The sequence below is a fragment of the Pristiophorus japonicus genome, chromosome 10 (assembly GCF_044704955.1).
Source record: "Pristiophorus japonicus isolate sPriJap1 chromosome 10, sPriJap1.hap1, whole genome shotgun sequence".
Lineage (NCBI taxonomy): Eukaryota > Metazoa > Chordata > Chondrichthyes > Pristiophoridae > Pristiophorus > Pristiophorus japonicus.
Window position 1 is genome coordinate 30527013 of NC_091986.1, and position 21234 is coordinate 30548246.

At 45.9% G+C, this 21234-nt stretch overlaps 1 protein-coding gene across 9 annotated transcripts in view; it reads left to right on the forward strand.

The window, feature by feature from the left end:
* Positions 1–21234, forward strand: part of dachc (dachshund c) — a 662558-nt gene that overhangs the window by 488452 nt on the left and 152872 nt on the right. For 7 of the 9 annotated variants that reach the window (XM_070891740.1, XM_070891739.1, XM_070891746.1 and 4 more), the window contains 2 exons: positions 16538–16673; positions 18374–18508. In XM_070891740.1, the coding sequence (XP_070747841.1) occupies positions 16538–16673; positions 18374–18508 (271 nt within the window). The remainder of the gene's footprint in view (positions 1–16537; positions 16674–18373; positions 18509–21234) is intronic. The other 2 variants (XM_070891743.1, XM_070891745.1) reach the window with 1 other exon arrangement.

Consider the following 21234-nt stretch of genomic DNA (forward strand, 5'->3'; position numbering starts at 1 on the left):
GAGGTCTTACTGCAGTTGTACAGGGCCTTGGTGAGGCCACACCTTGAGCATTGTGTACAGTTTTGGTCTCCTAATCTGAAGAAGGATATTCTTGCCATTGAGGGAGTGCAGCGAAGGTTCACCAGACTGATTCCCGGGATGGCAGGACTGACATATGAAGAACGACTGGATCGACTAGGCTTATATTCACTGGAATTTAGAAGAATGAGAGGGGATCTCATAGAAACCTATAAAATTCTGACGGGGTTGGACAGGTTAGATGCAGGAAGAATATTCCCGATGTTGAGGAAGTCGAGAACCAGGGGTCACATTCTAAGGGTAAGGGGTAAGCCATTTAAGAGCAAGATGAGGAGAAACTTCTTCACTCAGAGAATTGTGAACCTGTAGAATTCTCGACCACAGAAAGTTGTTGAGGCCAGTTCGTTAGATATATTCAAAAGAGAGTTAGATATGGCCCATTACGGCTAAAGGGATCAAGGGGTATGGAGAGAAAGCAGGAAAGGGATACTGAGGGAATGATCAGCCATGATCTTATTGAATTTCGGTGCAGGCTCGAAGGGCTGAATGGCCTACTCCTGCACCTATTTTCTATGTTTCTATGTAACCCGAGGAACCCCAGTCCTCTCACCTGCCTGGGCAGTATAGGACTGCAGAATTTCTGCAAGTTGGCAACACCTTTCTGCTCACTTCTCATCTATCCTGGGCAGGAAGCGGACGGAAGGAATGCCAATGAGATCCAATGGTTAAAATTGCTGAGGCTTCATTTTGCTGTGGGTGGGTGGGAATTTAACTGAAATCAGCAGTTTCCTGCTGAAAACCCGTCAGTTAAAATCACCCTCCACGAATCTTTTTAATTTGACCTGTGCTCCGTTCAAACAAAGTGATATTCTTGGCATAAAATAGAAACATAGAAAATTGGTGCAGGAGTAGGCCATTCAGTACTTCGAGCCTGCAACACCTTTCAATACAATCATGGCTGATCATCACCTCCGTACCCCTTCCCTGCTTTCTCTCCATACCCTTTGATCCCTTTAGCCGTAAGTGCCATATCTAACTCCCTCTTGAATATATCCAATGAACTGGCATCAACAGCTCTCTGCGGCAGAGAATTCCACAGGTTAACAACTCTCTGAGTGAAGAAGTTTCTCCTCATCTTGGTCCTAAATGGCTTACCTCTTATCCTTAGACTGTGTCCCCTGGTTCTGGACTTCCCCAACATCAAGAACATTCTTCCTGCATTTAACCTGTCCAGTCCCGTCACTATTTCATCTTGGCTATCTTGCAATTCCTACTCTGACTAGCACGTGGCATTGGTAGCAATCCTGAGATTACTACTTTTGAAGTCCCACTTTTTAATTTAACTCCTAGCCCCCTAAATTCAGCACCAAATATGTCATCTTTGTTGAGTTCACTCTCGAAAACCTGAAAAAAAAAACGCCTTTCACAACCTCAGGATATCCCAAAGCGTTTTACAGCTAAAGAAGTACTTTTTGAAGTGTAGTCACTGTTATAATATAGGAAATGTGGCAGCCAATTTGCACACAGCATGCTCCCACAAACAGCAATGAAATAATGATCAGATAATCTGGTTTTTTAGCAATATCGGTTGATGGATAAATAATGGCCAGGACGTTGGGGAGAACTCCTCTGTATTTCTTCAAACTAGTGCCATGGGATATTTTATGTTCACCTGAGATGGCAGACGGGGTTTACCGTCTCATCCGAAAGATGGCACCTCCGACACTGCAGCGCTCCCTCAGTATTGCACTAGAGTGTCAGTCCAGATTTTTTGTGCTCAAGTCTTTGGAATGGGACTTGAACCCACAATCTTCTGACTCAGAGGTGAGAGTGCTGCCCACTGAGGTACAGCTGAACAGAAGGATATTGGGTATTGGTAAATTCCTCTTGTCGGGTATGCTGTCTTAAGGCGTGGTGCCTCTGCACAAAGAAAGAAGTAACATTCAAGCATTGATCTAATCCATACAAGCACAGCTTGTAAGAAAGTAAAAATGCAGGAGGCCTGGGAAGAGGTTGTCTGACCGTTTTTATCAGGAAATAGGTGGGTCGCACTGTTGGGTAAGTTGAGCATTTAAAATACGGTGACTGAAACAGCAAATATGTATCTATCATGGGCTAAACTTTCAGCACGTCATCACCCATTTAGTGCCCATATAAGCGCTGCGATTCAAGCTCTTGCCCATATTTGATGAAAAATGGAAACTAGCACCCGATTATCGCCCATTTATCGCTGGCGCAACTTTCAGCATACAGGAATGAGCTACATCGCCTGGCCTATTTTTAAAAAAAATGACGTCATCCTCATGCGAGGCCCAGAATACTATTTATAATGGAAACTATTGCCCAATTATCGCCCAGATTATCGCCGAGCGCTACTTTTGGCATTTCGCCATAATTCGCCCAACTGATTGTTCGCCCAAAAAGGCGCTCAAGAAAAGCTGCACTCACTTGACCTTAATTCGGCAGTATGGACGCCATTTTGTAACTCGGAGGATCTTTAATAAAAGGCTGCTTGAAGTGGTTGGGAGGAGAAGTAATTTGTGAGTGATTTTAAGGGCTTTTTTGAATCTTGCCAATCATCTAATCACATTGTGGTTAATTTCTAGTTTATATTGTATTTGTTGAGGACAATTTAAGAAGAAAGATTAGGGCATTTATGATGATTTATAGTGATGGGGCCTGTAATTTCTCAACCAATATTGATGACTAATCACATGCTGCAGAATAGAGGGAAGAAGGTTAATTGAAGAGCATTATGTGACCAATCAAAGAGGTGGCAGACTATTGAGGAGGAGGAGATGTTACAGCCATCGCATTTACAAGGATAAGCGATCATACCTGGACTTGTCCGATAGCACGTGCGTTAGAAGGCTGTGATTCCAAAAGGAGGTCATCAGTGAGATATGCCAGCTAATTAAGGGAGATCTGCAGCCTACCAGCACCATCAGGATTGCACTGCCCATTGAGGTTAAGGTTACTGTGGCACTTTCCTTCTATGCATCGGGCTCCTTTCAGGTGATACTTGCGGTAACTCTCAGCATGCCACACATTGCTGCATTCGACGGGTGACTGAAGCCCTTTACACACACAGGATGGATTTTATAAACTTCCCTATGACCAGGGAGGCACAGAGTGAGAGGACTTTGGGGTTCTCGAGAAAACAAACTTCCCCAAGGTGCAGGGAGAAATAGACTGTACGCACATCACCCGTCGAGCACCTTGACAGGATGCAGACCTGTTTCAGAACCGAAAGGGATTCCACTCCCTGAATGTGCAGCTCTTGTCGACCACAAGCAAATAATCATGGCAGTAAATGCAAACTTTCCAGGGAGCATCCACGATGTGCACATCTTGCATGAGAGCACTGTCCCTGACCTGTTTAAAAGTCAGCAACAAGGTCACAGTTGGATGCTGGGAGATAAAGGATATGGCCTTGCAAGCTGACTCATGACCCCCCTGCGTAAGACCCAGACAGAAGCTGAGAAGCGCTACGTAGGGTTGCCGGCACCACGTTGGCTCATTTAAATTGGACCCGCCCCCACTACTTACAGAATCGGCGCGAGTGTTTGGCTCCACCCCCCGCTGTGAAGAGCACGCCGCGCCAAGCTGAGATCGAGCTCCAAGGAGCTGGAGAATATCGAAGTTTTTTTCTAGCACACTTTTAGGCGCGAAGAACAGGCGTCCAGCTCGGAGGTGCGCCATTTTCGGCGCGGGCCGAAACTTGGGGCCCATGTTTCCACTGATGGGGGAGACTAGAACTGAGGGCATAATCTTAGCATAAGGGGCAGCCCATTTAAAGCTGAGATGAGGAGAAATTTCTTCTTTCAGAGGGTTATAAATCTGTGGAATTCGCTGCCTCAGAGAGCTGCGGAAGCTGGGACATTGAATAAATTTAAGACAGAAATAGGCAGTTTCTTAACTGATAAGGGGATAAGGGGTTATGGGGAGCGGGCAGGGAAGTGGACCTGAGTCCATGATCGGATCAGCCATGATCATATTAAATGGCGGAGCAGGCTTGAGGGGCCGTATGGCCTACTCCTGCTCCTATATCTTATGATCTTATGTTCTTATAATGAAATGACGTTAAATTACTTTAAATTACCACTGGTTTACCACTGGCTTACAACTGGTTTACACATTACTCACGTGGCGCAACAACGGGATCTGCACCACCACGGGTGGCAGAACAATTATGCCTGCCTACTAAGGCTGCAGCACACTCCTCCAGATCAGTCAGAGGGTGCATCTCAGCAGGCCCTCCTCCGGTCCGCCTCCGCTTCACCTGATTCTTCGATATCTTCCTCTGCAAACGTGACAAGAGCATGGCACAAACTAATTGACTAGGTACTATTAAGGAAACATAGATATTGTAATCCACAATTAGTCACCCCACATGCTTTTCATCATTAATGTTAACATTATATGCTAATACAGATTGTTTCCATTGGTTATAATATCTATGTTCACATTAAATATTTAATAAGATCGTGTTTACGAACTAATGCTTGACACCAAACATCCTGCGTACAATCTCCAGGAAAGGCCCCATCCACGGGCCGTGCTATTCAGCGCCTGAGGGAGTGGTTCCCAAGGCAGGGGGTGGGGGGAATCAGAACTGCTGGTGAGCTCGCCAATGATAGGACCTTAAAGGGAGGGGGCATCATGTCCCTGGGCTGTGCTCGGAGACCTCCATGTGGCCGGAGCTAATGTCCCAAAATATCCTCGGGCAGACAGTGAGCCAGGGCAGCTCTCCCCCAGTCCAGGCTGGGTCACTGTGTGACTGACAGCAGCCGGAGAGACTCACACAGTCGGGGCACCAGACCCCTCAGTGTTCAGTCGTGCCCCATCCACCAACCTAACCAAAAAGGAGACGGTGCTCAAGTTAAAGAGTTGCTCACAGCACACAAGCAGCGATAAGGTTTAAGGTACCTCAGCAAAATTAGAGTTAAAGGCCGCAGGTTCCGACCCCAGTCCAAATCTTAACAAGGAAGTTACCCAAGATTACCCAGCTTAATTACAATCTGGCAAATTTACATTCTAATTAATAAGTCAGTGCATCTTTACAATTTTAAATTGAATAATTTAAAACTTACTCTTGCCGATGTGACAAGATTGTTCCAGCACTTGCGGCACTGGTCTGCTTCACGCCTATCGTGGGCCACCGATGAAACGAGAGTGACGATATCTGCCCATAATTTTTGATAACTCCGAGGTGGAGGTTTCCCACGCCAACCCCAGGTTAATTGGCCCCACCGAGTCTCGATCTCGTTGACTAAGGCCTCATTAGCCTCGTCTGAGAAGGCTTTTGCCATCCTTGTACCCGCAACCTCCTGCAGACTCTCTCCCGTATCCTCGTGGGGCATCTCCATCATGTCACGTTCAGCACCCCTTCAAAATCCACCCTCGTTGAAAAGCTTCCTTCCCTCTCACCCTCCCTTTGCTTTCTGAGCATGCGCAGATGACCCCTGACTTCCCGAATCACCGGAAAAATTCTTTGCCTGAAAAAAAACATGCATGCGCAGAACGGCTGTTGCTATGGATGCCAGCTTTGCACGACTGAATACATCACGATGGCCCATTTCACATCGCTAAGGCTATCGCCCAAATTAAAAAGGCGAAACTAATGGTTTTTAAAGTGGGTGATATTCCAGCAATCCTGAAAAATAAAAAAAGCACAAACGCTGGAAATATCGCCCATTTTTCGGTGATAGCGATCATAGTGGAAAATCTAGGCTCATATGTGCAAAATTAATATTTATTTTTGGCAAATATCCCACATGTTGCAATTATGAGTCTGAAGCTACAGTACCCCTTGTTTTAAGTGGCAGGCCTCTTTACCAGGCCAATCTAGATCCTATCACCCGGTCTGTAATTTTAAGGGACACATGGTCAGAGCATTATTTTCCATCCACCACCGCCCCACCCCCCGACCCCGCGCCCCAGCTGTTTTCTTCCTTTTTCTGTCAATTTTCTCACCTCTCCTGAAAGCGTTGCCTGCTTATGGGGTCCGTTTACACAGCTCACGTCACCCTCCGGTATTTCACCATTATTAGCATGTGAACTTAAGACAGAGGGGTTTGATTTTAACCCTCAGTGGGTTTCAGGTGGGCAGGGAGTGGGGATAGTGTAAAATACACTCCCAGGCCTAAGTCCCAGGTATATTAACTCCCAGGCCTGTATCTACATGCCGCTGGTCAGCGAGCATGAGCAATAGTTCTGGAGGTTTGTGGCCTTCACCAATGGACACCTCACTGGCGAGCGGGTACAGTGTGGAGGTCTTGGGTCCCAAGTCAGGGTCAGCCACGACTTTCCTTGGGGGAACGCGGAGGGGCACTCTTGCTCACTCCTGTTCCTCCCTGACTTCGCACAGGATAGATTTCCACTTGACCTGGGAAGTGCCTCTTCGTCCTCCCAACAGCTGCTGAGTTGCCTTCAGCCGGCGTGAAAGCAGCAGTGGCTACACCGCTCTGGCGGGGGTTCAAATGCAATCCAATCCCATTGTTGTCATGGCAACTCTGGTTGGATGTATTCCTGGAGGTTTCATCGCATGACCTCCCAGCTCCAACCACCCTGCTCAGTTAAACTGATTATTTTTAATTAACTTCAATATTTTTATATGACTGAATGCTCCTTATAATAATTAAAGACCCCCTGAGTTTCTCCCAATAGGCGGGGTGTGTTAAAGTGTCACCTGTGGCTCAGTGGGTAGCACTCTCACCTCTGAGTCAGAAGGTTGCAAGTTCAAGTCCCACTCCAGGGACTTGAACACAAAATCTAGGCTGACACTCCAGTGCAGTGCTGCAATGTCGGAGGTGCCGTCTTTTCGATGAGACGTTAAGCCGAGACCCAGTCTGCTCTCTCAATTGGACATAAAAGATCCCATGGCACTATTTCGAAGAGCAGGGGAGTTATACCCAGTGTCCTGGCCAATATTTATCCCTCAATCAACAGATTATCTGGTCATTATCACATTGCTGTTTGGCGCCGCGTTTCCTACATTACAATAGTGACAGCATTTCAAAAGTACTAAATGTGATAGTGTGCTGGGCATGTGCGTGTATGTGTGTATGTGCGTGTGCGTGTAACAGAAAGCTGGCTGATCCTCTCCCTGATCGAGGGCTCTACCTCCAATACAGACTAGCCAAATCGGCACAAATATAGGACCCACTTACTCTGACTGGCATGGCTACTCGCTGCCGGGACTACCTCAAGCACTTGGAAGGCTGTTTATCCATTTTTATTACTGTTGTGAGCTTTGTATTAATATTAAGCACTTTTAAAATATATATTTTGATGAACGTATAATCATCGGATTAGCGAGCACAAAGGGGTGGAGTTTCTGCTTTGGTCGCCATCGGCAATCTCGGCGCAAATTGTGCTGAAATTGCGCTGGCTTACCGAAGTGAAGTGGTGGTTCAAATTTCCACCCAAACTCATTTGCATAATTACAAACTTAAAATTTTCCAGCAACCAGTGCAAATTGGGCAGCGTAATGGGGCTTTTTGCTTGTACAGGTTCGACCTCCAAAATCCATGGCAGGGTCGTCCGGAAACCAGAAAATGTTCCGATAGCCAAACTCCCCCCGCCTCGGCCAAATGACTTCGCCCGCCCCGACTTCGCGCGGCCCTCCCTCGCCCCGGCCCCTCCTCCCTCCCCTTTCCCTCAGCTGCCCGACCCCACCTACCTTGGGCCAAACAACGAACTCCTCCACGGCGGCGGGGCCCCGCCCGAACATTTCCTCGTCGGGGCCCCGCCCGAACATCTAGTTGGCGAGGCCCCACGCGAACACTTCTTCGGTGGCGGGGCCCCATCCGACGACCCGAACAGCTCATCGACGAGCACCCCCCCCCCCTCCTTTCTGACGTTCCGAAATCCGGGAAAAAGCTGAACCTGAGCTCGGGTGTTTCCGGATTCGTGACGTCAGAAAGATGTTCCAAAATCCGGCAAATTGCAAAATCCGGAACGGCCTCGGTCCCGAAGGTTCCGGATTCGGGACTCTGCACTGTATTAAAAAATATTCCTTGATGTACTTAAGGGTGGTGAACTGGCACAGCTGAAAATGGGTTTATCACCAAAAAATAAGCATTTTTAATACCAGTGTCTCGTCCATCAGCTCTGAGTAACCTGATTTAAAATCACCCAAAATTACTTCAAAATACTATACTGAACCATTTACTAGTTACATTGATGTACAATAGTCAGTTTCTTACCAAATTAACAAAAATGAATATTTAAAAGCTTTTAAAAGGTGCGCATTAGTCTCCTTGTGCTATTTTAAAAAATGTAAGAGGCTCCTCGAAGTCCTGTCAACGAGCGCAAATAGCAGAAACACCGAATAGTGATTGGGGCTGAAATTGCCCACCGCTGGAAACGGGGCGCACCTACCCTGATTCTCGTGTTTTTACTGGCACAGTGGATGTGGTGGCCTCTTGAGCGAAATTCTGCTCTTTGGCTTTTTATTTCGGTGGACCGGAAGTCGGTCATAATGGGGGCAGATGTGGGACAGTGAGCGGAGGTTCGCACAGTAGAGGCACGGAAGTAGTGGCCGCCGCTGTCAGTCATCAGTGTAGCGCTGATGATGTCATCACACTTAAAGGGGAGAGCCTGCACGATTCTTTAAGTTTGGTCCACTCGGCCACCAGGGAGGGTTTAGGCCGAACCCGGAGGCATAATTGTCGGCCCGACATGGCAGACGGCCGACAAAAAAAAAATGGCAGCCGTGGCAGTAGGTCCTCCCCTTCAATGGGAGCCGCGCCGCCATTTTAGAAGGACTACAACCTCACTGCATCGGCAGAAACAGCTGCTTTTGGCACCGCACGGCGAGAGCAAGATTTTTTCACCATCGCGGGGGGAACATCGGCAGTGCACACTATTATGACGCCCTTAGGATGGATTTTGAGCAGCGGAGCGGTTGGGGGTGGGTCGGGGGGAGCGAGTCACCACCGGGATACCGCAGGAGCGGAATTTTCAAAATGGTGGGCATTACATGAAAAATCAGCGGCCATTGCATTCCGTAGCGTGGCTGCCGATTTATGGCGCTAACAGGCCTTAAGGGAAGGGGCAATTTCAGCCGCATTAATTCATCCCGGGGGTGGGGGGGGGGGGGCGTGGCCAGTTTGAGGGAGGGGCCTGTTTCTAGCGCAATGTTTTAGGAACCAGCGCAAAAGATCGCGGAAACGCGGTTTACGCACGACGTAACTTCCGCTTGAGATGCCTCGATCTTTTCCGCCGGTTTGGCTGATTTTCAGGCGAATTACCTCACGGAAGCTCGAAGCTCACATCATATTAATTTTGATTCTGGATTTGCTGACTTCACTCCTGCCTTATTGTGATGTGCTGTGAAAGCACCTTTTTCTTTTTTGAAAGTGCCAGAGCGAGCTGTCACCCTCTGTCTAAGTGAGAGGCACATAAGATGTCATTCTGTCTGTGGGAATGTGTAGCTCTCCAGGATGACTGGAAGTCACTGAAGTAACAGAACGGCAGGGACAAGCTGGCATGGCAAATTGTGGCAGCCTCAAACTGCAACGCTTGTGACAGCTACGACCTGGAAAAGGGCTTTGCACGGATTTCCTTTCAATACCTGTCCACTGCCGTCAGGCTTGCTAATGGTACGGGATACTGGGGTATGCCTGCATTAAATATTTTGGGGCAATTTTAACCAAGCCCCAGCCCCCATCACGGGCGGGAGAGGACCCGAGGGGAGGGATAGTTAAAAACCCGGCTCCAACCCGCCACATACGTGCCAGCCGCCGTTTTTATGTTGACGGGTTGCATGCCATGCGATTGTCCCGCTCTCGAGAGGTGGGTCACTTCATTGTAATATTTAAGTCGGGCTCCCCCAGTGCGGTTTGTGAGCCTGATTTAAATTTAACCCAGGGCTCGGGAAACCCGGCAGCTAAACTGGCCTGGGAGGGGGGGTGGGGGTTGGGGCGGGGTGAGGGGCGGTGGTGGGAGCAGCCGGATCCAGTAGCTGAGTGCTTTTTAGGAGCACCACTTGTGGGCCAGGAGGAGCAGGAGTGGTTCCTTCTGGCCCCGCAAGCAAATATTCTTCCGCAATCAGTCACACCACGCCCCCACCCCCACCCGCCTCCACTCCCCACGTTCTGCCTTACAAGGCTTTCTGGACCCCTCTCTCGCCCACCTGATTGCTGGTCTGACTTCTCCCTATGTCACACCCCCAAACAACCCCTCGCTCCGTACTGGTTGCCATGGAACATCCTCAAAGACCATTTTTCTGCTGCGGCCTTCTCCCGCTGAATTTCCCACCCGGCCTGTCAGTCTGGCCGGCTTCCGGCCTGGAAACGGAGTCAAACAACAATTACAATGAAGTGCTGTCGTTTAAATGGCAGGCCTCTTTACTATGACAATTTCCTGCTGGAAATCTGGCAGTTAAAATCACTTGGCATAAAGGAGCACCAAATGTGTCATCTTTCCTAAGTATGTAGTCCAAAACCTGGAAAAAAATACTTACATTTATATCGCGCCTTTCGCAACTTCAGGACATCCCAAAGCGTTTTACAGCCAATGAAGTACTTTTTGAAGTGTAGTCACTGTTATAATAGAGGAAACGTGGCAGCTAATTTGCGCACAGCAAGCTCCCACAAAAAGCAATGAGAAAATATCTAGAAAATCTGCTTTTTTTAGTTGAGGGATAAATATTGACCAGGACATCGGGGAGAACTCCTAAGTACATAAGTACGTAAGAAATAGGAGCAGGAGCAGGCCATTTGGCCCTTCGAGCCTGCTCCGCCCTTCAATAAGATCATGTCTGATCTGATCATGGACTCGGCTCCACTTCCCTGCCCGCTCTCCATTACCCTTTACTCCCTTATCACTCAAAATCTGTCAATCTCTGCCTTAAATATATTCAATGACCCAGCCTCCACAGCTCTCTGGGGCCAGAGAATTTCATAGATTTATAACTCCCCTGCTCTTCGAAATAGTCTAGCTGAATCCAAAGTGCTGCCTGCTCCGTTTAACTTCCTCAGGACCTCCACGTTCCCAGTATTTCCAGTTTCACGCCCACCCCCCCGCAGCCCCCCGCCCCCCCCCCCCCGCCAACATGTTAGGGCCTGTGTTCCTTTTAAACAAGGATAGTACTCTTTTAACAGTCATGTCATTGGGGCTGGGGGCGGGGTGGGAGGTGGCTTTAATGTAAAGGATCTGCATCCAATTGACAGATTGCTTATAATTGACCTTACGTGCTTTTTATACATGCTCAGGGAGAGCAACCCTCATGTGCAGTTCTTGCATTTTTACAAATAGTCGCCTTGGGTGGCTAGGCTCTGCCTTTATATGAAGTGTCAAACTAGCTCTCCATGTTTATGTGACTGAAACCACCTTCCTTGACTCAGAAGCAGAATTGTAAATCCATATTCCTGTAGGATGGCTACATTATGACAGGCAGACCAGGGATGGAGACTCGTACATTGTCAGTTGCGTGTACGAAAGGGTTGTTTTATAAGTTTGTGTTCCCTCAATGGATGGAATACCTGGTGGGTCCTTTGGCATCTGCTCGTCTCCTCACCCAAATTTACTGATCTCCACACCTAGTTTTCCTGGTCTTCACAACGGAATTTCCAATTTGTTCTGCTAGCTGGGATGAAGCACCACACGGGGAGCACAAATTTATAAACTGTACCCTCCACGGTGTAAAGACAATACGAATTGGAGGCGGATTTGGTCTAACCAGGTCTATTCTGATCTTCACGGTAGAGGAAGAGGATACTATAACTGACATTCCAGGGAAATTATTAATGAATCAAGGACTGGAACTTACTAAAGTTAACATAAGCAAGAAAAAAGTGTTAGAAAATATACTAAGGACCGACAAATCCTGGGATCTGATGGTTCCCACCCCAGGGTTTTAAAGCAATAGATGAGGAAATTGCAGGTGCTTTAGCCATAATCTTCCAAAGCCCGCTCGATTCAGGAATTGTCCCTATAGATTGGAAAATTGCAAATGTAACTCCATTATTGAAGAAAGGTGAGGGAGAGAAACCAGGAAATTATTGACCTATTGGTCTAACATCTGTTGTGGGGAAGTTATTGGAACCATAACCGCTCCTCGCCTGTCCCAAACTCCGCTTCTCGACACTTCCGACCTCTGCTCCTCGCCGGTCCCGACCTCCGCGTTGGTCATTCTGCTGTTGCGTTAGTTGGACCTTTTTTTGATTTGCCCACAGCTCCAGCCTCGTGCTCCAAACTCACGCTCCAAACTCTAAACTGCTGCTCTGACTGTCCCATGAAGTCGGACTTTTTTCGATTTGCCCGCAGCTCCAGCCTTGTGTTCCAAACTGCTCCTCTGACTGAGGTCCTGTGGGAAGGAGGAATGAAGGAGGACAGTAGGAGTATGTTTGAGTTTGTGTGCGTGTATTGGCACATGTGGCAGAGCCTGGTCTCCAGTCGTCTTAGATCTGCTTGCCACTGAACCAAGACCTTGCTCCGTTAAGCCCGTGTGGTGGCTGATGTGCAACAGCCACCCCACGTTAAAAGAATTCACGCACAGGCATCTTCCACTGTTTAAAATGAGTTAATCAGTAACCTGAGTACTAATTTTTAGTGTGGAAGCAAGTCATCCTCGACCCCGAGGGGCTGCCTATGAAGATGATGATGATGGAACTATAATTAAGGACAGAGTGACTGAGAACTTGGAGACATTTGAGCTGATTAGGGAGCTCCAATTTCGATTTGTAAAGAATAATGTCTAATGAAACTAATTTAATTTTTAGAGGAAGTAACTAAAGGAGTAGACAGTGAAACGCCTATGGATGTATTTTATATAGACTTCCAGAAGGTATTTGATGAGGTGCCACATAAGAGCTTGTTAACTAAAATTAAAGCTTATGGAATTGAAGGCAAATTATTGACCTGGTTGGGAGATTGGTTAGATGGTAGAAGACAGAGAGTAGGGATAATGAATATAAACTTGAACTGAAAGGGGGTGACTAGTGGTGTCCCACAAGGATCTATGCTGGGGCCTCAACTATTCGCTATATTTATTCATGACTTAGATAACACAATAGGGAGCCGTACATCCAAGTTTGCCGATAACATAAAGGTTGGTGGCATAGTAAGTAGTGTAGGTGGGAGCATAAAATTGCAAAGAGCCGTTGATAGATTAAGTGAATGGGTGAAACTGTGGAGGATACATTTCAATACAGGTCATTCATTTTGGATCAAAAAATATAGATCCAAAAGATTTTTAAATGTTGAAAAGGTAGGAACTGTGACAGTCCAAAGAGATTTAGGAGTCCATGTACACAGATCACTAAAAGGTTGTGGTGAGGTACAAAAATAATCAGAAAGGCTAATGGAATGTTAGCCTTTATAATGAAAGGGCTTGAATAGAAGGGCAGGAAGTTTTGCTGCAGCTATACAAAGCCCTGGTTAAGCCATATCTAGAGCACTGTGTACTGTTCTGGGCACCACACCTCCGAAAGGATATATTGGCCTCGGAAGGAACGCAGCGCAGATTCACCAGAATATTACCAGTGTTCCAAGGGTTAGATTATGAAGAGAGATTACATAAACTATGGTGGTATTCCCTGGAATATACAAAGTTAAGGGGTGATTTGTTTGAAATTTTTAGGATTTTGAAAGGAATTGATAGGGTAGATAGAGATAAACTTTTTTCCTGCTGGTGGGAGAGTCGAGGACAAGAGGACATAACCATAAAATCAGAGCCAGGCCACTCAGGAGAGAAGTTAGGAAACACTTCTTAGTGCCAAGACTGGTGAAAGTGTGGAACTCTCTCCCACAAAAAGCAATAAATGCTAGCTCAGTTAATAATTTTAATCTGAGATAGATAGATAGATTTCTGCTCGACAAGGGTATAAAAGGATATGAAGCCATGGTGGCTGGATGGTGTGAAGATACAGATCAGCCATGATCTTCTTGAATGACAGAACAGCCTTGAGGAACTGAATGATCTACTCCTGTTTCTATGCTCCTAATTCTGGGGGCTAGGATGGAGTGAAGCAGGGTGGATGCCCTTCTTACAGTTAGGGTCATTTCCCGTCACGGTCAATGGGTCGATTGCTATGTTTGTGGGGAGGGGGAGGAAAGGTGTTTTCTGCTGAGTGAGCCCAGAAGAATGAGCACCGGACTGCTTGGTGTTTCACCACTTCCAAGTGGAGACTCAATATGACTCTTTCCACCCCACACATGCACCGTATGCTTCAGCCACCTATTTGTTGAGGAGCAAGGTGCACTTGCCACAGAGGAGGAGGCACCTTGCAGCTAGTAGTTGGAGAGTGCTAACCTGCACATTTGTATGGGGTTCTCACTCTGCTTGCTAGGTAGATCCTTTTGTAGTGCAAGACTGCTTATAGTCCTTCTAGCCTCTGGCACTGTTGGCCAGATTGACTGAATCCAGAATATATGTAACATAGCTTTCTGGTCACAGCCCCCTTGTATATAGGAATGAAATTTGTAGAGCTTGTGTAGAATGTAGTACAGGTATGTGCGATTATTTAATCTTGAGTTGATATTTTGCTACAGTTGGTTGTACTCCGAGTTTGTCTCCCTACCTCTTGCCACTCCTTCCATAATGGATAAAAATAAAAATAAGGTGAATCAGGAAGAGATGAGTAACATAGAAAATAGGTGCAGGAGTAGGCCATTTGGCCCTTCGGGCCTGCACCACCATTCAATAAGATCATGGCTGATCATTCTCTCAGTACCCCTTTCTTGCTTTATCCCCATACCCCTTGATCCCCTTAGCCGTAAGGGCCATATCTAACTCCCTCTTGAATATATCCAATGAACTGGCATCAACAACTCTCTGCGGCAGGGAATTCCATAGGTTAACAACTCTCTGAGTGAAGAAGTTTCTCCTCATATCAGTCCTAAATGGCCTACCCCTTATCCTAAGACACTGTCTCCTGGTTCTGGACTTCCCCAACATCGGGAACATTCTTCCTGCATCTAACCTGTCCAGTCCCGTCAGAATCTTATACATTTCTATGAGATCCCCTCTCATCCTTCTAAACTCCAGTGAATAAAGGCCCAGTTGATCCAGTCTCTCCTCATATGACAGTCCAGACATCCCGGGAATCAGTCTGGTGAACCTTTGCTGCACTCCCTCAATAGCAAGAACGTTCTTCCTCAGATTAGGAGACCAAATCTGAACACAATATTCCAGGTGAGGCCTACTAAGGCCCTGTACAACTGCAGTAAGACCTCCCTGCTCCTATACTCAAATCCCCTAGCTATGAAGGCCAACATACCATTTGCCTTCTTCACCGCCTGCTGTACCTGCATGCCCACTTTCAGTGACTGATGAACAATGACACCCAGGTCTCGTTGCACCTCCCCTTTTCCTAATTTGCCGCCATTCAGATAATATTCTGCCTTCGTGTTTTTGCCCCCAAAATGGATAACCTCACATTTATCCACATTATACTGCATCTGCCATGCATTTGCCCACTCACCTAACCTGTCCAAGTCACCCTGCAGCCTCTTAGCATCCTCCTCACAACTCACACTGCCACCCAGTTTAGTGTCATCTGCAAACTTGGAGATATTACACTCAATTCCTTCATCTAAATCGTTAATGTATATTGTAAAGAGCTGGGGTCCCAGCACTGAGCCCTGCGGCACTCCACTAGTCACTGCCTGCCATTCTGAAAAGGACCCGTTTATCCCGACTCTCTAGTTCCTGTCTGCCAACCAGTTCTCTATCCATGCTTGGATTTATGAAAAGAAGAAACTACGGGCTTTGGAAGGAAGGAGTTCCACAGTTTTGTGGTCCCTGGGAAAGAATGAGTGAAAGTGCAAGGCAGGGCAGTCACTCATCATGTAAAGTCATGTCCCAAAAAGCAATCTATGACTGTTACCGGATCACCAGACTCGTGAATGTAACAACATGGGTTTGATTTCCTTTGGATGTGCAACCTTTGAGTGCAATTGCGTAACCTCATCAGCTCATGAAGAAATGCAAATGTATTTGAGATTCCAAGCATTTACATATGAGGATTTATTTGTATATACAAATATAAAATAGCAGACATGTAAGGAAAAGAGCTGGTTATACCGGGCAGTTTCTATCGATTTGAAGAGGCTATTTTGCCTTCACATGACCTATACTTTAGCTGTAACTGGTACAAAGTAGTTCTTAGTGAAAATTACAATTTAAATGGTATTTGGGGACCAATACACAGAGGGCCTACACACCGCAGAGTGCTCTGCTTTGCCTACCCAGAGTGATGCAGAAACAGCGATATTCAACACTATGAAATTGCATTGTTGTAAGGTAGTGCCAGAGTCACCTTGTCACCTATAGTATAACACTATCAGGTTCAAATCATTTAAATGACGTTCACAAATGGCTTCAGATTTAATGTCATCTGAACCCTGTGATTGGAGTTAGTTCCTCACATGCTTCTTATTGTTTATCCATTTTTTTTCTTGCTTTTCTCTTGCATCAGTTTCAGACCTTGAGTTTTCTAGTTCTCAGGGAGCGTCCGTATCATTTGCCACTTCCTTGTTTCAACCTTTTGCTGCTGTCGTTTTGTAGGAACGTGTTCCTGACAGCCCGTCGCCTGCTCCGTCTCTGGAAGATGGCCGGCGGCCAGGGAGTCATCCGTCTTCGCATCGGAGCAGCAGCGTGTCGAGTTCGCCAGCTCGGACTGAGAGCTCCTCCGATAGAATCCGTGAGTTCTTTCTACTGATACTTCCTGTACTAAATTTTTTATTTGGCTAATTTATTAAAGAATATTTCTAATGCAGTATTTGTACTTGAGGGTTTACAGGGCAAAAGTGAAGGAAGACCAACACCATAACACAAAATGAATGGGAATACATATTCTAAAGCAAATATAAAGACACAATATTATTTGAAATGACTACGTTACAGTTGAATCTGAATATCATTTTTTTTCCAAATTTCTTTTACCGTCCTCCTCTCCTGAGTCACTGACTGTTGTTGGAATGTGGTTCCAGTGATGCCAGTAGTCCACCATTATCCAGCCCATTGTTCACCTGTGACCTTAGACATGAACGGACATATTTTCATACCTCACTCTGCCCTGATGCTGGATAGGAACAGGGGGAAAGCTCAGGAAAATCAAACCCAAATATCATCAGGACTATTTGCCAATAGAGAGAATACAGAGAATATGAGTTCATCTGATGGGCACATGGACTTTCCAGGAGGGGACACTATTTAGCATCATCGAGCAGGATACTCTATCTGATTCTTACCCGCTCTGGTCTAGAGGTGTTGAGCCAACTGTAGCTCTCCAATTGTATCAAACCTGGAACCTTAAAGTCTCAGTCCCCCACCAGTTTACCTACATTGTAATGAACGCCCCTGTGAGTATGCTCACAGGTTTGTAGAGCTGCTGCATTGTGAGTAGTTTAGCCAGTTACATGATGTTCGCAAGACTCAATAAAACCCCAGTCAGTTGGGTCTAGGTCATCCACGATGAGGTATGTAGTTATGAGCCTAGTGGATGAACTGGTAATGTGTAGTGTGATTGTTAAACCTTTGTTAATAAACCAACTAGTTCATAATAGCAATGTGTTGCTATGAATTCTAAAGCAAGAACACATGAAGCAAATACATTGCAGCCATTGAGGAAGTTCTTCACTGATTTAATTGGAACAATCACTGGGTTCTTGTTGTATAATGAACAATGTCATCTGAAGTCCTTTTCCAAAAAAGGCTGCTAGGAATATATGAAGTAAGGCTTTAACTTGCTGGTGTAAGTGCAATATCAATAGCTGTGGCCCATGTGTATCATAACATTGCTTTTTGGAACTAACAATATGTGGATACAGTCTTCCAATTTGAATCCGTCCAATAACAAATAAGAAGCACAAATATACATAATTTTAATGTTTTTATTCTCAATTTCTGTTCAGCTTTTTGTGGCAGCTTGTGTTTGAATTGTGGGTTCTGATGACCCTTTGGATCAATTGGCTTGGCCTGGAACTGAGCACAAGAAATTAAATGATTGCTGAGTAGTTTAAAAATGAGATGTGGGCATCGCTGGCAAGGCCAGCATTTATTGCCCATCCCTAATTATCCTTGAGAGGATGGTGGTGAGCTGCCTTCTTGGACCGCTGCAGTCCGTGTGATGTTGGTACTCCCCAGCTGAAGCTACCTCGCTATTGATATTAACCCAACTTTGTTATACTATGACACATCCAACAATGTCGTCATCACCCACAGTTTGTGCAAAACTGAAAACTGACAGGCATATGCTTGTAACTATGTTTGATTTGTCAAAATGTTAGTGCAAAGGAAATAGTTCCAAACAGGGCCCCAGAGATGACGGTGTTTTACTGAAGCTCACTTTTCTTATACTGCGTGGTTACTGAAAAGTAAATTGTTTGCTTTAACTGATAGCTGTCCATCAGAATGGATTGTCGATTAACCAGGCCCTGCTGGGGTTGTCCCCCACTATCCTACCTGGGCCCAAAGAAGGAGATCTTGCCTGTCATGATGGAGGGCATGAAGCGAAAAGAATGCACCCTGAAAAAGGTAAAATCCAGTGCCCTTGATGTGTGTTCCAGCACTCACTGCAGCAATTACTCAGACAGATTACTCTACTGGTGATCAATGAGCAGTGGTTTATTTTCAACGTGTCACAGCGCTAATACCTGTTTTGTTCGAAACTCCAGCAACAATTTTTATTGAGCCGTATTTTGTGGCGCACGATGGTAGTTTAAACTTTTTCCTGCACCCTTCAGCTTTAAAGGTGCTTACGCTCTGAATTACCAGCATTAACTTTCTGCAGTGAGTTTAACGGGCAAATCCAGCAAGTTCTTAAAGAAAAAAGGGGGAGATGCCGTTCATGCAGACCAGCAACTCACTGTGTATCTTTTAATCCTCTGAAATTGCAAGCTGATCAGCCTGCATTGTTAACACGCCTTTTCCAACATGATTCAGATCATTGTGCACTATGATCTCCATTTAAATAATTGTCTTGAACAGAAGGGGCATTCACTTAATATTCAGAGCATGTCTTGCTTTATGGGAGTGTGCTTGTTTCAGGAAGTAGACTGGGTACTGTCATTGAACCATTACCCAATCTACAAAACAGGAACTCCATGGGCTGAGTACAATTTCATGTCCTGTTCAGTGACAATTAATTCCATTCTCTAAATTTTCTCATGTGTTTCCCATACCTTCAGAATGACTTTACCAAGGTTCAGGTAACTTGTGATCTGTTAAAAGTTCAAAGTGACAGAAAACAAAACTTCTTTTTTTTGGATAATGTTCTCCCATCCTTCTCTCCTGAAAGCACTGATCCCTGGATAGGGGGCAGCCCCACAGTTGTCTGTTATATCTACCACATAACCAAGAGACCTTTCTTCCTGTGTGAGCCTAGACAATGAGTTTTGGCCGACCAACACAACCAAACGACTGTAATCATCTGATATCCGCATATGTAGTCATTCTTCATAGAAACCTAGAAAATGGTGCAGGAGTAGGCCATCCGGCCCTTCGAGCCTGCACCACCATTTAATATGATCATGACTGATCATTCCTTCAGTACCCCTTTCCTGCTTTCTCTCCATACCTCTTGATCCCTTTAGCCGTAAGGGCCATATCTAACTCCCTCTTGAATATATCCAATGAACCGCATCAACAACTCTCTGCAGCAGGGAATTCCACAGGTTAACAACTCTCTGAGTGAAGAAGTTTCTCCTCATCTCAGTCCTAAACGGGGACAGCCCCTTATCCTAAGACTCTGTCCCCTGATTCTGGACTTACCCAACATCGGAAACATTCTTCCCGCATCTAACCTGTCCAGTCCAGTCAGAATCTTATATGTTTCTATCAGATCCCCTCTCATCCTTCTAAACCCCAGTGAATAAAGGCCCAGTTGATCCAATCTCTCCTCATATGTCAGTCCAGCCATCCCTGGAATCAGTCTCATGAACCTTTGCTGCACTCCCTCAATAGCAAGAATGTCCTTCCTCAGATTAGGAGACCAAAACTAAACACAATATTCCAGGTGGGACCTCACCAAGGCCCTGCACAATTGCAGTAAGACTTCCCTGCTCCTGTACTCAAATCCCCTTGCTATGAAGGCCAACATACCATTTTCCTTCTTCACCACCTGCTGTACCTGCATGCCAACTTTCAATGACTGATGAACCATGACACCCAGGTCTCGCTGCATCTCCCCTTTTCCTAATCTGCCGCCATTCAGATAATATTCTGCCTTCGTGTTTTTGCCCCCAACGTGGATAACCTCACATTTATCCACATTATACTGCATCTGCCATGTATTTGCCCACTCGCCTAACCTGTCCAAATCACCCTGCAGCCTCTTAGTGTCCTCCACACAGCTCACACCGCCACCCAATTTAGTGTCATCTGAAACTTGGAGATATTACACTCAATTCCATCATCTAAATCATTAATATATATTGTAAAAAGCTGGGGTCCCTGCACTGAGCCCTGCGGCACTCCACTAGTCACTGCCTGTCATTCTGAAAAGGACCCGTTAATCCCGAGTCTCTGCCAACCAGTTCTCTATCCACGTCAGTACATTACCCCCAATACCATGCTTTGATTTTGCACACCAATCTCTTGTGTGGGACCTTGTCAAAAGCCTTTTGAAAGTCCAAATACACCACATCCACTGGTTCTCCCCTGTCCACTCTACTAGTTACAGCCTCAAAAAATTCCAGAAGATTTGTCAAACCTGATTTCCCCTTCATAAATCCATGCTGACTTGGACCAATCCTATCATTGCTTTCCAAATGCGCTGCTATTTCATCCTTAATGATTGATTCCAACATTTTCCCCACCACTGATGTCAGGCTAACTGGAATATAATTACCCGTTTTCTCCCTCCCACCTTTTTTAAAAAGTGGTGTTACATTAGCAACCCTCCAGTCCATAGGAACTGATCCAGAGTCGATAGACTGTTGGAAAATTATCACCAATGCATCCACTATTTCTAGGGCCACTTCTTTAAGTACTGTGGAATGTAGACTATCAGGCCCTGGGGATTTATCGGCCTTCAATCCTGTCAATTTCCCCAACACAATTTCCTGCCTAATAAGGATATCCTTCAGTTCCTCCTTCTCACTCGACCTTCGGTCCCCTAGTACATCCAGAAGGTTATTTGTGTCTTCCTTTGTGAAGACGGAACCAAAAATACTTGTTCAATTGGTCTGCCATTTCTTTGTTCGGGTACTAATCGGCCTACTAAGCCCCAATATGATGAGCAGGATGTGTGAACACATTTC